The following is a 16,847-nucleotide window of genomic DNA, read 5'->3' on the forward strand; positions in this document are numbered from 1 at the left end:
CAGTTTCTTGTAACATTTAAACAACAGCATTCCAAGTATCCTGTTCGTCTTCACTTTATGTTCTCCAAAGTATTGAATATTTTCTCATCACAAATATTCAAACCAATTGCAGAAGAGCCATGAAACTTCACGATCGAAACATTTGAAGATGAAATGCTTGGAACGATATTATCGACTAATTATATGTCCAATTCGACCTAGATTCCGAGTTATAACGACAGTGACTAATTAGGGGCCTCGAATAGCACCGCCATTGTGTCGTATAAAGAAACTTCGACCATCGTGGATGCTGTTGATCGCAAGAAACACATCGAAAACTATTGTGCTTAGTCGTGAATAGGCAACTTGGGGATGTTTGGCAGAGAGTAGGAATTCCCAGTTGACTTTGTTGATACCTGCAAGTCTGTCCTCGGCTGTGGCACAGATTTGAAGTATTAAACTCGGGGATTGACTGGGTAGCGCGACTAAACAGACCGCTCATCCATTGAGCACAGAGTCTGTTTTCTCGCCCAGCAATCCGATTTGTTGGACTTCCTTTCTTCTCGTTTGTTGATTCTTTGACTTTCGACGCTGGCAAACTTTAAACTAACAGGTCTTTAGAGCAGTGGTTCTCAAACTTTATAGACATCTACCTCTGGCTCATGCAAAGCGAACCTCGGTGCTCCACGATTTACAGAAATAATTTAAGTAATTTAATTACGATTCCATTTAGAATTCGAAAAAGAACGGAACAAGAAACAGCTGTTTCGTTGAACATTATTGTGATGGTAAGAAATGTGAAAGGCATGGTAGAATTAATTAACGAAAATTAAACGTGTACTGAAAGAGTAATAGGAACATAAAAAAAGCTAATCAAATTAGGACTGTTTCTAAATCGTGGATATTTATTTTCTCCTGATTAAACAATTGGCTACTGTAAACATAAACACAATCAATTGAAGCTAATACTAATTGTGAGTTGAGGCTGAGATTTTACACCTGAGCTATGTTGTAGCAAATAAATAAGATTCCCAATTCAATTATGAGATAAGAATCTAGACAAAAGCTATCGAATAAAATCTGTACAATAGTTAGCAAAATATTGAACCACTGCTTTAAAATTACTCCAACGTCTCGTCTCTGTATCCAACCCAATAAAAGGTGGCGAGAGATCGAATAGCGTATCTCTTTGTTCGAAAAGAAAAATATGTAGAGCCTTCGTTTCGGTAGCTACCCTAAGGGACGGGATCGCCCACTTTGGGGATCGCTGCCGTAGAGTAAGTAAAGCAAGGTAAAGCAAAGATTGGATTCCAGGTTAGAAAAATAGAAGGAAAAATAATGGGACAGCGTTTCCCTGGTACACTCTGTCCTATTTACATCGCTTTTCAAACAGCTTGACACCATCGGGTAGGTCGTAACTTCCCAACGGCGACGTCCAATTCGCGTCTTCCCTGTCCAAGTCACTGAATGTTGCTATGGGACCGAGGGATGTCAAGGGAGCCATCGATACATCGATGTTAGGGATCGATTCTCTTGCGTCAATACGCTTCGTGGAATGATTAGAAACGCTTCGAAACTACTTAGGCGAGGAATAATGTTGTCTGGATGTTAATGAGGTCGATGGATACTTATAATTTGCGTCAGAAGTGAAATTTTTGTATACTTCAAAATTTCAAAAGCTCTCTATTCTTATATATTTGCACTTTTTGACTTCTTCTACATTCGTCATGGGCTTCTTTCATGTATTACTTTTTACGTAGGAACGTATAAGACACATAGTATAGACAGTCTATCTTAATATAAAATTTTGTGAAGTAGTTAATATGTGTAATTTATTTTGGAAATTATACGAGGTGAAAATGTGATTTATCAGTGGTTAATCGTTGACTCAATATAAACAGAAACAAGTATCAAATGCATTCGCTTTTTTTAACGTGGCATTTGAATGATCCTAAAATTCCTCACCATTAGAGAGCTATAAATTATAGCCTGTTATAGCCTATAACACATACGTAATAACTCATCCTTTTCGTGATGAAATCGTGACCAAACCCAAACAGCAGAATCTCGTATTAAAATAAAAAAAAAGAGTACCCCCTTAAAGTTTCATGTTCAATCAGCTTAACAGGACAACCTGTGACGTAAACACTGATTACTTCGTCAATTTTGTAATTCACTTGATATACTTCGATAGAAATATTTTAAAGGCAGTCAACGAACAAAAAATCCATCATCTGACCCAGAAAAAGAACAACCCCCTTAACCTACATTTTGGAGTTATGCCACCCCCTAAACAATCACCCTACAACGTTCAAGTCAAAGCGACCCAATGATCAATCAATATATCATTGGTGAATCCTATCGCCGTCAAGACGCTTTCGTCTCGATCAAATTTTTGCCAGAGATCCACGTTTACATCCCTATTGGGGGTGTGCAAAAAGTCGAGCTATCCTTCTTAGGGGTATTCAGCACTCCCTTTCGGCGATATATCCCGGTCTCCTTATCTCGCGGGAGAAGAAGGCGCAATGCCTTCCAGCGTGCAGGTACATATATACCGGGGGATCCGCCGGAAGTATACGGGCTGGGTCGCGGAATTCCGCAGGACTTTCATCGACGTTACAATAACTGCAATATATCCGGCCGCGGGGCTGTTCCTTCGCGATACCAGACGGCGAGTCCGCGGCTTCCGTGGATGAAAGGAGGGCTGCGTCAGCCCGGGGATGAGAAGACAGGAGTTGGATGTTAAGGGGTGTGAGAGACTGCTCCGTCGACGATGGTGCAACAATGGCGGCATATAAATCTAAATCCCTAGCGCCATCCTTCCTGGACTCCTTCGCTGCGTCCTGCCCCTCGATCTTCGCTCCTTTCAATCTCTCCTATTTCTTTCTCCCCTTATTCATTCCAGCTGCCTATTTTGCCTCTCTCCAACCCCCTACCAGCTTCTATCTCTCTCTCGCATTTACGTCGACGCACGTTTTTCCCCGTTCCCCTTCGGCCCTGTTCGAGCTGCAACTTCTACGATTTGATAAGTTCCTTTCGCCACCCCCTCCAACCCCCTTAAGCTTCTATGGAATATTCCTTATTTGCCGTTACTTATTTATTCCGCGCTACGCGCTGACTTCGCGAGACCTCCGAGAAACTCTCATATATTTTTCACGTTATTTCGCGTTATCTTTAATTATGTTTCCTTCGACACGTTTTCATTTTCCCCGTCGTCCGCTGTTTGAGCTTGCAGTTTTCGAGACCTCTGCTTCGTACTATTCAGTTCCTTGGTCCCGTGCTCGCATAGTTCACCTTGAATGTCTTGCGCCTCCTCTTTCCATCGGGTGTTTCGTACCTTTTACTTTTCCTGTCCACAGCGATGCTTCTCTCGTCTCCATTCAGCGACGGGCGCTTTCATTTTCTCGCTCTTTTTCACTTTCTCTCGAGAATAAATATTTCTTTGCGACCCACGTTCCCGCCTCTTGCCAGTGTTTACGGCCAGACGCGTGTTCCGCGTCGTTTTCACGGGTTACGCGTTACGTCGCGCTGTCTGCGTACCCTTACCCTTCTTCGTCGTCTAGCACCCCGTCTAATGGATGACGTTGCCCAGGTCTGGAGAGCCTACTTCGAGGGAATGTGAATCGTGTTTTATAGATCTGGGGTCGACAAACTTTTATCCGAGAGGGATTGGATAATAAAAATTTAGGACTCTGCGGCCTAGGAAGTGATAGGATTGCTTCGGTTGGGCGGCTTTAGAGAGCTTTTTATTGATTATTAATTTGTACTTATTAGACAATGCAATGCAGAATAACCTCGATTTACATTAAGACATTGGTTACTTAGTTCGAACCATAAGAAAGAAAATGTATTTATTTATATTTAGTGAAATTAAATATTAAAATTAATTTATTTCATACTAAAGCACAGTGAATCACTTGAGATACTTTCCTTCCACAATTTACATCTGCGGATTACTACTAAAACCGAATGCAAGTCATAAATTTATAATTCAGGTCATATCTAGTTGTATCAACAATTGTATCAACGATTTGTGTAGATCGAAACGTTCTATCTGTACGTGTATTTTTAGCGAATTATGTAAGTTTAACCAATACGGATTGTTTGTTCGCAGAAATCGATTAGAGAGCAACACGGAACATTGGAACGCCCTGCTGTTATCTTTGCGTGAGTTGATCGAATGGGTGATAAGAAAAGACACCGAGCTGACCGGTCTAGGACCTGTTTGCGGCGACGTGGCTGCCTTGCAGAAACAACAAGTGAGTTTGAACAAGACTTTCGAAAATTTTCTTCCGCATTCTGCTCACTGTAGAGAAATTTCATAGACTATGAACATGATATAGTCTAAGAAAACTTGATACATTTTTGTATTATACGAAACCTTTTCGACTGGGAAATACAGTATGCTCGGCACAGATTAAATTAAATTTGGTAAGACAGGTAGCACAATTTAAAAACTAGTAAATGCACAAATACATATTATTCTTCAGAAGTAAAGCAAAGCTAAGCTCTGGAAGTTATACGAGACGCGACACTAGCGCCGCCTGTGAGACAAGTACTCATCAGAAGCTTGATTCACCTATTGTACCACTACTTTTTTTAACAAAACAAACCTGTAAGTACACTAAACAAACACACACAAATCCCCGAAATACCTCAACCACTAAGTTACCCCAAAAGAACCTTTCCAAGTATCTCCCACACCGCGACGATTGGGGTAATCTTAAAGGCAGCCCTTCTCGTGAAAGTCTGTTGGTCGCAACAATGCCCCCAACAGTCATCAACGTCATCTTGGAACCCACCACGACCCCTGCAATCTTGTCTGGGGCAAATAGCCTCGTGTACCTCGTAGCGTTCCCCGTAACCTACTGGAATGGACTGGATTACACGAAAATGACGCAATTAGGGGCGCAGTGTGTGTGCGTGCGCGGACACGAAGGGCGAGGGGCACGCGTTGGTTGGGATAGGGAGGTGTAGAACTTTGAGGGCAACCCCCATCGGCCCAGTTTCTACGCACAAAGACGGACTAGTTCGGGCTAATCCAGATTAGAACGTGCATGTTACCGGCTCACAGCTCGCGCCCGCCTGGGGAGTGTACGGGGATGATAAGGTGCATGTAACGCGATCCTGATCACGGACGTCATCGACAGACGACACCTGCGCCCGCTACTTATCGCGACCTGCTCCTAAATCGACTAGTCCTGTTAATAGCGATGGACGCTCGAATCTGGCGCCTGCGAGAGATTCAGACAGAGTTGGTTAATCTTACACCTAACTGGGTGGAATTGAAAAAAAAAAATGTTTCAATTCGTAGCTACATAGTTGGGAGATAATAATTCTTCAAATGGGAATCGAAATTTTGTAAAATGGAATATTTTTAATTTGATAGTCTGGAGCATAAAGTTAAATAATGTTGCGTTGTATTTTAATATTTGTAACAATGTGAGGATGCTTTTGAGGAATTTAGTATCATTATAATGCAAGGCTTTCTTATCTACGTTATACAGTAGAGAACAAATGCACAGAATACCACTTGCGGAAAGGTAAAGCACTGTGTCGATAATGCTGCGTAATCTGCCGGTAAGACTCGGTAATGTAAAACCCTGGTTGATCAAAGGATTCATCGACCAAGTACTCTGTATTATCAACAGAGAAACCTACGTTATGGATCGAGTGCTCTACAGTATTGACTCCTACCGACAGAATTCTCTATTCCTCTTTACTACGTCTACGATGTATTGCAATTATAATTTTTCTTTCAAATTATACTTAAGTAATAATCTTCGCGCAATACATGAAAACAATATCTTCACTAAAACGTTTGCGTATGCACGCGAAAGGAATATACCACAAAGTATAGTGCTTCTACCCTCGAGCTTGTGTACACGGAACACCTGACATTCCCTTTCTGGTTTTTTTTTAAAAGCATCGAACGGGGATGAAAATAATTCCACGCGCACGAGACGAATGTTATTCCAGTTTTTATCTGGGCGATTTCAACAATAAAATGTAATGTATTCCGACGCGATACCAGTTAGTTCGACCCCCGTGTACACGAACAACAGATAAAACCGTGCAAAAAGAGTCGCGGTGTACAGGTGTTTCGAACAATAAGCGAGTTTCGGGTTTACGTGATGTGCCAATGTCGCATCTGCGATGCATGAAATTCAAATATCGTTCTTCAAAGCGTAGCTTCCTCTCTCGGGTTCTTTTGCTCCGCGTCGTTTCAAACGCTGTCGCTCGGTCGTCGCCGTTCGCGACGTGACAACATGCAACGGCAGCTGCAACACGTGCACGCTATCTGTATACTCAGACACTCCGAATGAGGACGGTATTCAAGACCCAGCGCCGGCAGCAGCCCTGCAAAACGAGGAAATCTCGTTCTGCAGCGTTTAGATATACAGGGTGTCCCAAAAGTCGGGGAGGAGCCGGAAATGGGGGGTAGCTGAGACGATTCTGAACAACAATTTCCTTTGCAAAAATGTCCGATGGGGCTTCGTTAAGGAGATATTAAGCAAAAACCCTGACCAATCAGAGCGCGTGTATACCGCTGGAGCGGCCGTGGTAGCGAAGGTTACGCGCTAGGCGGTAGCGTCAATGTCCTTCGATGCACGTCGAGTCACTTGTTCGCGTACAAGCGCGGCCGCTTGTAAGTAGGAGTCTAAACGAAAAATAAGGCACGGGGATTCGAACCCACGATCCTCGGATCCACAGTCGACCGCTTTACCTACGCGACCAATCCCGTACCCTACGTTTCGTGTTCTTATTTGACTCCTTATTGTTGGGTATGGGAGGCGCGGATACTACACTCGGCTATCCTGAATTGACATTCATTCGCCCTCGAATGTCCGTTTTCTCGGGTTTCGCGTCTCAACAACAGTGCGCGCCGCGCCCTCTTTCGCGAGTGTACTCCCCTCTCTCTTTCTCTCTCGACGCCTCATTGTTGCCCGCTCCACCGTCAACACGACACCGTCGTAGCCTTCGCTACCGCGGCCGCTCGGACGGTCTACGCGCGCTCTGATTGGTCGGGGTTTTCTCTTAATATCTCCTTAACGAAGCCCCATCCGACATTTTTGCAAAGGAAATTGTTGTTCAGAATCGTCTCAGCTACCCCCCATTTCCGGCTCCTCCCCGACTTTTGGGACACCCTGTAATTGTTTTCCAGATCGTCTGCGAAGCCGATTAAAGTGCCCCTTCGTTTATCGATTCGCTCCCATTTCGTTTCAGCCTCATTGGATTAGCTACCTTGTTTCGTGATTCGTCGGGGATATTTAATTTAAGTTGGTAATTTTCTTTGTTCACATTTGTAGCTCCTGTTGTGAAGTCGGAATTATGGTGTTCTCAAATGTTAAGTTGAAATTTATTAGATTAGTCCGTGACGAGGTAATTATTTATCGTGGACAAAATTATGTGCAAGATTTTTAATGCTTCGGAATTAGTTCAGTCTCAGAACCTTGAAAAATTCTAGTTATTTCAGAGGCATTAAAGAGAAATTAGTACTGAAGTTGAAAAGAATTTGTTGAAGTTAAAACTGAAATTAAAAAATTACATACAAATGTAAAGGTCTCTTTCATACACGAGACAATGCTTAAAAACAAAAGAAAATGATTTTTTAAATTCATGAAATTTACGAGTTCTTTGTTAATTGGTGTCTGAATGCATCAGTTAACCCTTTGACATACAACGACGAGTGAAACTCGTGGTAAAGAATTTTGGGGATAAACAGTAAGCACGAGTCTGAACCGTGGTACTTCGTTCGGACTTCCAACCTTCCTGTTTACTATGACCCGAGCAATCGAAAGATAACGTGTAGGCCAAGGGGTTAAAAGTATTTACACAATTTTGAACTTACATAACGAATTGTCTGCAATTCTCCATCCACGTATCAAGAAGATGCGTTTCAGTGTGACCTGACGTCAGACGATCAAGAATTTGCGAGTTTAATGACGCTTAAATATTTCACGGAGTCTGATGTATAATACTAAATTATGAATTAACGCCAACGCGCGAAAACCCCGGAGGGACGCAATTGCACCGGACTAACGACCACGCCAGAAGTTAATCTAACAGAACTCCGCGGCGGAATAGCAATCCAACGATATACTGACCCGCGAACCGGTGGAATTTCAGGAAAACGGCTCCCGCGAACGGCATTCTAATTCCAAACGCAAATAATTGTGCACAAGCGAACGATGCAACATAATAATTTATACAAATTACGAGCGGTAACCCGCCCGCGACTCTGGTCTAAGATTATTTCGAGCCGTGAACACGCAATCTTCGAGTCACACCTGGGAACTGCAATCTTAATGCAGGGGAAGGGAGAAAGAGGAACATAATGTACTAAAATATATTAGTCGCGAAGTGCATGGGAAGAGGGATGTACTAAACGAAAGGGGAGAATGGGTGCTGTAGCTGTTGGACTAGGCAGCATGCACTATGCCGCATGAATATGCAATGTGCAATATGCACTCCGCACTATGTATTATGTATTATGCAATATGCAATGTGCAACATTCATTGTGCACCGTGCAGCAAAAATTATGGGCAATAGAGAATGTACTGTGCAATGAGTGATGTACAGCTTGCACTGATGTGGTATATGATGTGCTTGGATTATGCACTTAATGTGTTGTCTATTATCAGATGTGCGATGAAATTTTCGTGGACTGAATATTATGCAGAATACAGAATGCACTATGCATTATGCAGTCTACAATGTTGTCCGTGTATTATGCAGGAATGCAATATGCACTGTTGGATTATGCAGTGTACAAGGTGCAATGTGCAACATTCACGAGGCAGCAAACATCGTGCACAATACAGAATGCACTGAACATTGTAACAGCATGCATCATGCACATTACAGAATGCACTATGCACTATGCAGCGTGGAATATCAAGTATCCCATGCAATTTGTATTATACAACTTGCACCAAATATTATGGCTCATGCACAATCCGATATGCACTATGCACTGTTCCGTATGCAGTATTCACGGTGCCCCAACGCACAATGCACTACTCAAATAGTAATATCGGGTAAATGTAAATTTCGTTCTAAATCGTAATTGTAATTTAATTTCCGGCCGGAAATTTCTTCGTTACGAAAGTTGAGCGAAACAGAAATGCACGAATAAATATACAAAAGTCGAAATTTGATTTTTGGCTGGGAAAATCTATTTATTCGTAGCACGGAATCACCGGTTCGTTTGGATCCGCCATATTCGCGCATGAAATCGAAACGGCTCGGGCGAATGTTGCATACGTAAAACGCGCTTTAGTCGTAAACGGGTCGTTGGTGTTCGACGCAACAAACCGACCGCTGCCTTCGAATGCGGCTTAACGCGAAATCGATCCCGCACACGAACAAAAAAGAAATTGCACGGGCGAGAAATTAGCGCGGAACGACGGTTATTATCCCGGACCGAAATTGATTTCAACGAGCGTTTTCGATCGCTGGCAACTGCGATCCGGTTCTCTGGAAACCGTTCCAGGAAATTGGAAACCCTTTAATTGCTTATATTTCCCAAATTATTCAGAAGTAATTGGACGTAAAACTGGGGAGATTGTTCGTGAAGGGAAAAAAAAGAATCTTCGGAGTAATTTTTCGCGGAGTATATTTTAAATATTTTTCTATATATTGTAGATTTTTTTATTGTTTATTTGAGCAGTATAGGGATGACTGTATCGTAGAGTTAACAACAAGTTCATTCTCACACGTACATAATACATATATGCTGACGCCTATGACGTTGGCCTATTCAATCGTGTTCACATTCTCCCAAAGAGCGAAACATATAATCGCGGAACATACAATAAAACAACAATTATGGTCTTTAGCAATAGCAGATACCAAGATGAAGATATAATTTGACTTGATGTCGCGCCAACACGCTATCTCTGAATAGCATTACCGCATTATTGCAAGAACGCACTCCGTAATTAACCCGTCATTCCGATAAGCGCATCGATAAGACGATTATCTCGACGTCGCCAATTAGAAAACGTCTAGAGGCTCAATTGGATGAATGATGCTTCAGTTGCTCCCAATTTCTTCGCTAATAGATCGACCTTATTTCGTAGCAACGCCATATTCTTTATCAGGCTCGAAAGCTGCAGGCACTCAAAGGACAGTCACCCTTTTTGCAATCACATAACCGAATTTAAATCACATCTTTACGATCGGTCAAAGATTTATGTTGAAATCAATTAATTGAATTATTCTTATCTTACAAATTTAACCGGATGTAACTTTGAATGACAGTCATTTTCTCAAAAATCAATTTCGTCTAAGTTGACTGTGAGAAGAAATAGATTTACATAAACCTATTTATTAACATTCCTTAACAAATGTGTATCTATGAACAACCAAAATCTCGATTTCGTGAATTTAATTATTCAGCCAGAAAGAAATCGTAAATGCGATGGTACCGAAGAAAATCACCAAAGATTTACTTTTCAGAGACCATCATTTTCGTTAATTGACGTTCCACTCAATTTCGAATTAAGGACACATTCAATCTCCGCGTCGCGTGAAGCGCGGAAAAGCGTAAGAAAAGGGGGCTAGGGGCGACGTGGCTCCGCCGAAATAATTTCGCGAGCGGCGAAGCGAAAACGAGGGAAACTCCACCTAATAACCCCGCGTTTCATCATCAGCCCAGGTAGACTGAAGGGCCTTTCGGTCGTCGCAACAACGAAAGTAGGTGAATTATTCCGGGCTGTTAAAAAGGATTTCGCGCGACTCGAGAGACACCGCGCCCTCTTCGTCCCTGGGCAAAGGCGAAAAACTGCAGAGGAAAAGCTAGGAATGTTGTGGGAGAGCCTTTGAACTCGATTCTACGTTAAAAAACAAAAAAAAGAGACATCTTGTATATTGATATCTTTCGTTAAATTTGCTACAGAATTTATATGAAATTTTATGAGTTTCCAGGGAACCTCTCCGGAGATATCAAGTAAAGCAGAGGCTAATACATTTATGTAGAGAATTTTACAAAAATTTAATACCAACAGTATTCTCCATTTATCAGCAGAGCACTCTGCATTGCCAATAGGAAACCTGCTTTATCAACCAAATCCCTCACGTTATGAATCAAGCGACCTGCCTTATCGATCATACGTTCTACGTTACCAGTAGTGCGAAGTGCCTTATCGATAGAATGTTATGCATTACCGACTCTTACAACTGATTACTCCTTCCCTTGTTCGATATCTTAATAGATTTATTTCTCCGTGTCCGCAAGAGAATTTATAACAACCCAGGAAGCTCAGATCAGAAAACGAGCTCGTCGCGAACGGGGCGGAAGAAGTACGAGACGGTGGAAAAACTGTGTTCCGTTCCACGAGTGTCTAAATTCTCGAGGCTCGTGAGATCCAGAGAAAGAGTGGGATAATCTCGTTAACGAAAAGTCGCGCGATATGGCGAAAGCAGCTCCTCACGGCCACTCTAGGCAGCTTTCGTGGCTTCCGCGACGCGGACGTCGTCTCGCGGTCGGTCAACTTTTCGCGATGCCTCGTCAAACGAAATTACGGATGCACACACGTCGAGATGAAAACGACGTCGATGGCATCGCGCGTCGTCGACGTCTACCGTTTAAAGCGCGACGGATTAGCCTACTTGTCATCCTAGGCGTGCGTTTTCCGCGCGCGCAGTAGCGGATGTAGACTTATCTTGGCATGAAGCTAATTACTTTGAGAGGTTCTTCCGTTATCTAAAATGTTTCACGAGTGGAAGGTGCTATTGTTGTGAAAATGTTAGAGATCGTGTCGTATCAAGCGCTAGCAATATAGAAAACCCCAAGAGACGATGTCTTATGCTCCATAAGCCACATTGTATTTGATTTCTCAACAAAATTATACGATATGCCCATTTATAAACATTTATAATAAATAGGATAGTGGACCAGTGGGTGAGATAGAGTGCTCTGCCAGTAACATAATGCATTCTGTTAGTAATACAGAATCCGAATTGATTGAAGGATTTATTAATAGTGTTCTGCATTGCCAACATAGCTATCTGTCTTATTGACCAAATGGTCTACATTATCGAGTCGTAAAGAAATCAAAATTCAACTCGTTTCAACTAGTGTGTTTTTACGTGTTCCAGGACGATCATCGAGGCTTCAGGAGGCAGTTGGAGGATAAACGACCGATTGTAGAGAACAACCTACTGAGTGGTCGCCAATATATCGCCAACGAGCCGCCCCTCTCCGACACCTCGGACTCTGAAGGTGAGCTTCTAACTTCACTTTCATTTACTTCGCAAAATTTTTAATTAATTCATCAAACTTCACGTTACAAAAGTATCAGTTCTTACACACGGTATAGATAAATGTACGAAATCCTTTAACTATCTCAAGGTTTGAAAAACTTTTTTAATCAAAAATATTCTGATTGGAGCACATTGTGTCCCCAACAAACCATTATCACCGAACGACACAGCCATAGATCCATAGTATAAATAAAAAAGAAACGATGTATACTCAGCCGTACTTTCTTATCGTCACAATGAGAATGGAAGTCTTTGTTTCGCGAAACGTATAGAACAAGTTTGTTTCCCCGTCTAATGGACGAGCCCATTTTCTGGCAAGAACCGCAGTCGAATGTCTCCCGGTCAAATAACCATAAATTCCGTGTTTCGCTTTTCTTAATAATCCCGCTTTCGAGAGGGTGGAATTATCTAAATGAAATATTCAAGAGGAGCCACGGTTACACGCTCGCCGCGGTTATTGTACGTGAAAAGCGGCGACAAGAACGAATGAAGCTCGTTTCCAAAGGCGGCTCTTGTTCCGTGGTTTAAGTAAAAGGAGGAAAAAACGACGACGAAGACTAGGAGAGGAAACTTCTCGTATTTTATCAGTCCACTTAACAATCCCCTTCATTCTTCGCGACAAACTCCCGCGAGGAGAGCTACCCTTTGAAAATACAACTTTAATCAATCTTACCCTTTTCAATTCTGGACATTGACCTCAAAAGCGAGAAAAAAGAAATACAGGACACTATACCTCGCGATACACTTTGTATTCCATCGTCCTGGTTGCCGCTTTTTCAGATAAATATTGAACAACCCTTGAATTACTTCGCTGACAGAATTGAACTATTCTTTCAGCGAGAATCTGCTTTTCATGCATTTTGTTGGTCGGCTTGAGCAATCTTTATTTACATTATACTGTACTGAAATACCTTGTTCCGTATAGATTTGTTTAATATATCCACTTTTACGGCCGTAGACAGGAGATTTATTCTTTCTATTTATTTTCTGTATTTATTTTACATCTAATGGGAGAAAATATTTGAATCTATTAGAGAAAAGATATTAAATAAATTCTACAAAAATAGTTACTTATTAATAAAAAAAGAACTATCCTGTTAAAGATCTACTCCAGTTGACGCAAGAAAAAGGAGAACAAGTAAATTATTTACACAGATTAAATTTTAATCACAACGAGGTGTTTGTATAAATATAAAAATTTGGATAATAAACTCAATCTTTATTTTAGTACTATCCGCAGCCGTTCTTAAAGGGTTAAACTTCACATTCGATGATTTCAACAGCCTTTTACGCGAAGTACGCGACACGTAGAAGGGAGGAAATTGCATTGACATTAGGGTGAAACAGCATTTCCCTTGTGAAACTTAGACGAAGGCCTCTCGATGGAGTTTCTCGTGTCCTTCGGGAAGTCTCTTTTAACCCTGGCAAATTTCAGTTAGTTTCGGTGTACTTTGATACTTGTAACTCGATTGAATACCGCCCGGTGGCTCACCCAAGAGGGTTCCCTTAGCATTGACCACGAAAGTTTTTGTTACCACTCGAAATTGCATTATTCTTCTCAAGACGTTGCGAGTGCAACGAATAAATAATGCCTTTAAAAGCTGCCACTTTTTTCCCATTTACTTTCAACCTTCGTAATTCGTATGAATTTTCTAGTTTTTCATATATTAGTTCTCATATATATTTTATCATTACATTTTATAATACATCAGCATTTAATATTTCTGTCATGAAACTCAATAGTAATATTAATAATTATTGCAATTCTTGAAGGCCAAGAACTTCGCGCTAAAATATTAAAATAGAAAAGTTGTTTCGACAGAATTTGCACTTGATATTTAGCAATACGGAGAAATTATTTACTTTTGGTATAGATACTTTAATTTTGTAAATATCGTGTAATTTCGTGATAATACATTGTATTGATATGACGAATGAGATCATCGAAAAGAGTAACTTAAATTGAAATATAGAAATAAAACTAGAGATAAAGATAAAAGTAATGTATGCCTAAGGATAAAAACGAGAATGAGGGTGGTGAATGAAGACGCTGAAGACAATGATTTGAAATGAAAATAGGGATAAGAATACAAATGAAAAGAAAGATAAAGACGCGAGTGAATGCACGAGGATGATGAGAATAGAAACAAATGCGCGTCCCCTAAAATGTGCAAGGGTTTCGACGAAAACTACACTCTCCCATTGACGCGTACACTCCCCTATTCACCCTCTCAGAAAGAAAACGATAAAATCCAAGCAAGTGAACGCGCCTTCTCGTAAAATTCCTACCGTTGAACCGAAAAACTGGTCGGAATAGCGGAAATCCGTCGAGGCGTAGGTTGCACGACGAAAGTTTCCGCCAAAGCGTAAAGAATGTCGGCCAAGTACATTCGTTAGTTCCCCGCGAGGCCAACGCGCGACTGAATTCGCCAATAGAGCAGGCCTAGTAATTAAGAGCCGTGGCTCGAGCTTTCAATTCCAGTAATTCGCGCCATTCTTCTTTCCGTGATTTTTCATACCAATTAAACGCGAGAGAAAACCTTACGAGAGACAGAGAAAGTTGGGGAAGGAGGGAAAAGTGTGTTAGAGGGGATGGAAGGAAGGTAACCGACCAATCGGCTCGAAGAATTTTCGCGTTTCTTTGCCGTTCGCGCACAGAACACCGAGGAATTCGAATAAAGTGGAGAGTAATCGTAAGACGAGTTCGGAGGGTAGCGAAGAATTGGTTTCGAAACGGTGAAAGAAATTCGTTTCGGGGTGCTTCGACCAGCTCCGAGGGCTTTGGACTCTCTGGTGCGTTATAAATCGGGGTCTTTAACCTTGGTGAGAATCGGGATGGAGGGATTCGTGTATTGGAACAGTTTTAGGGGTGGTATAACTTACAGAAAATATATTTGGTGGTTTTAAAATAGATGCGTCTATTACTGTCTTGATATTATCAAGTCTATTACTGTATCATGAGTGCGGTTAATATAAATATGTTGTAGTTGAGAAATTTGATTCAAATTAGAATTAGATGACAAATTAGAGAAACATTCATGGGTATTATAATTATTATGGGTATGGAATCTATTAAATTAAACAAATATTCACGAGTATGTACATTTTCATAGCATGATACATTTTTAGAATTCATAATAAAAATAATATATATAATTTGAGTAAACGATCATAAACAAATGGTGCGGCGATCAGTTTTAAATTATTTTTTCGTCCCACTGACTCCCTTTAAAATTCCAATTATAATTACTATTAATATTTTTCAATTGATAAATTCGTTCAATCTTCCTTCCTCTTTGAAGAGGGTTCAAAACCTTCTGTAAAAATACGTCTTAGTAAACCTCGTTCAAACCACATTCATTCCAAATCTCAATAAATACCTAAATACAATTTAAGTGGACAACAGTAAACAGATGACGTGTCGATGGTAGTGGTTACAAAAACAGCGTGGAAAACAGTGGAATTGGGTTCGTGATCGCGTTACGAGATGCCATAATTATTTCACACGGGCCAGTCGATGCGCCACAGACACGTCCAGGTGTTCTCAATGTAAGATAATCAGCAAGAACGAGAGGAGTCTGTACCAGAGATTCTGAATACGATCTGAAGATTAGGGGTCTCCTGGACGAGGACAACCCGCGTCGCGACGATGCACGATTTCAGTCACTCCGCGGGGAGTCACGTTCGATGAAACGTGCACGGCATCAAGCAGTCGTCGGGCGTTGTCGTAACGTCAATAAATTTCAACCGATATAACGAAACATCGCGGGGTTAGATCATACAACGTTCCACGTGTGTATCGTTCTCTCACAGTGCGTCGGGATCTGGCCCGTGAAATCGAATCGAGTCCCCGATTCGTCCAACAAAAATCGTTATTTAACAATTTTTCATTCGTCGCTGAAATATAATCGGTGGTCCCCTGATACGGTAAAAAAATAATACAGAATAAAGAGAAATGAACAAACTGAAACACGTGCAAACTTTTATTAACAGACAGATATTTTTATTTCACGCTTACTAGACGCTTAAAACGATTAGTCACGTCCGAAGGCAACCGATTACAGACGAAATAGTTAACGTATTAAAAAATCTTCTCCTAGGTTGATCTCGGCAAACATAAACGCTGCTTTCAAGACGGATGCTCTTCTCTAATTTAAATTATAATTTAAAATTGAAATTGTATAAGTTCCGCCTCGAGTTTCCGCGAGTAGAGCCGCGCGGATGAGAGGCGGCGAGCGAGGGAATTAGGGGATGAAAGGCGAAGGAGGGAAACAACTGGAGAGGATAAAAAAGGAAGGGTTTTGGAGGGTGTACGTGCCTGGAAATCGAATACGGCAACTGTTGAATGGATGGCTTACCGATGAAGAACACGACCGCCTAATTCGATTCGGTGAAAATAGTTTTTAGGTGTTTCCACTGTGCAATCGTGACGTCTCTTTCGTGAGCCACGTTCACTCTGATGTAGGCTACCTCCCTCGAATTCTCTACCGTGTTTCTCGAGGGCGATTTTCTAGCCACCTGTCGATATTTGTCGCGGACTATGTTTGTCGGAGGTTTTCTAGTGGAATATCCAGGGTATCTTGACATAAAAAACAAA

At 41.4% G+C, this 16,847-nt stretch overlaps 1 protein-coding gene across 9 annotated transcripts in view; it reads left to right on the forward strand.

The window, feature by feature from the left end:
• LOC128884643 (dystrophin, isoforms A/C/F/G/H) overlaps positions 1–16,847 on the forward strand; it is a 572,670-nt gene that overhangs the window by 472,833 nt on the left and 82,990 nt on the right. For all 9 annotated transcript variants that reach the window (XM_054138171.1, XM_054138189.1, XM_054138199.1 and 6 more), the window contains 2 exons: positions 4,094–4,238; positions 12,086–12,209. In XM_054138171.1, the coding sequence (XP_053994146.1) occupies positions 4,094–4,238; positions 12,086–12,209 (269 nt within the window). The remainder of the gene's footprint in view (positions 1–4,093; positions 4,239–12,085; positions 12,210–16,847) is intronic.

The sequence above is a fragment of the Hylaeus volcanicus genome, chromosome 1, assembly GCF_026283585.1.
Source record: "Hylaeus volcanicus isolate JK05 chromosome 1, UHH_iyHylVolc1.0_haploid, whole genome shotgun sequence".
Lineage (NCBI taxonomy): Eukaryota > Metazoa > Arthropoda > Insecta > Hymenoptera > Colletidae > Hylaeus > Hylaeus volcanicus.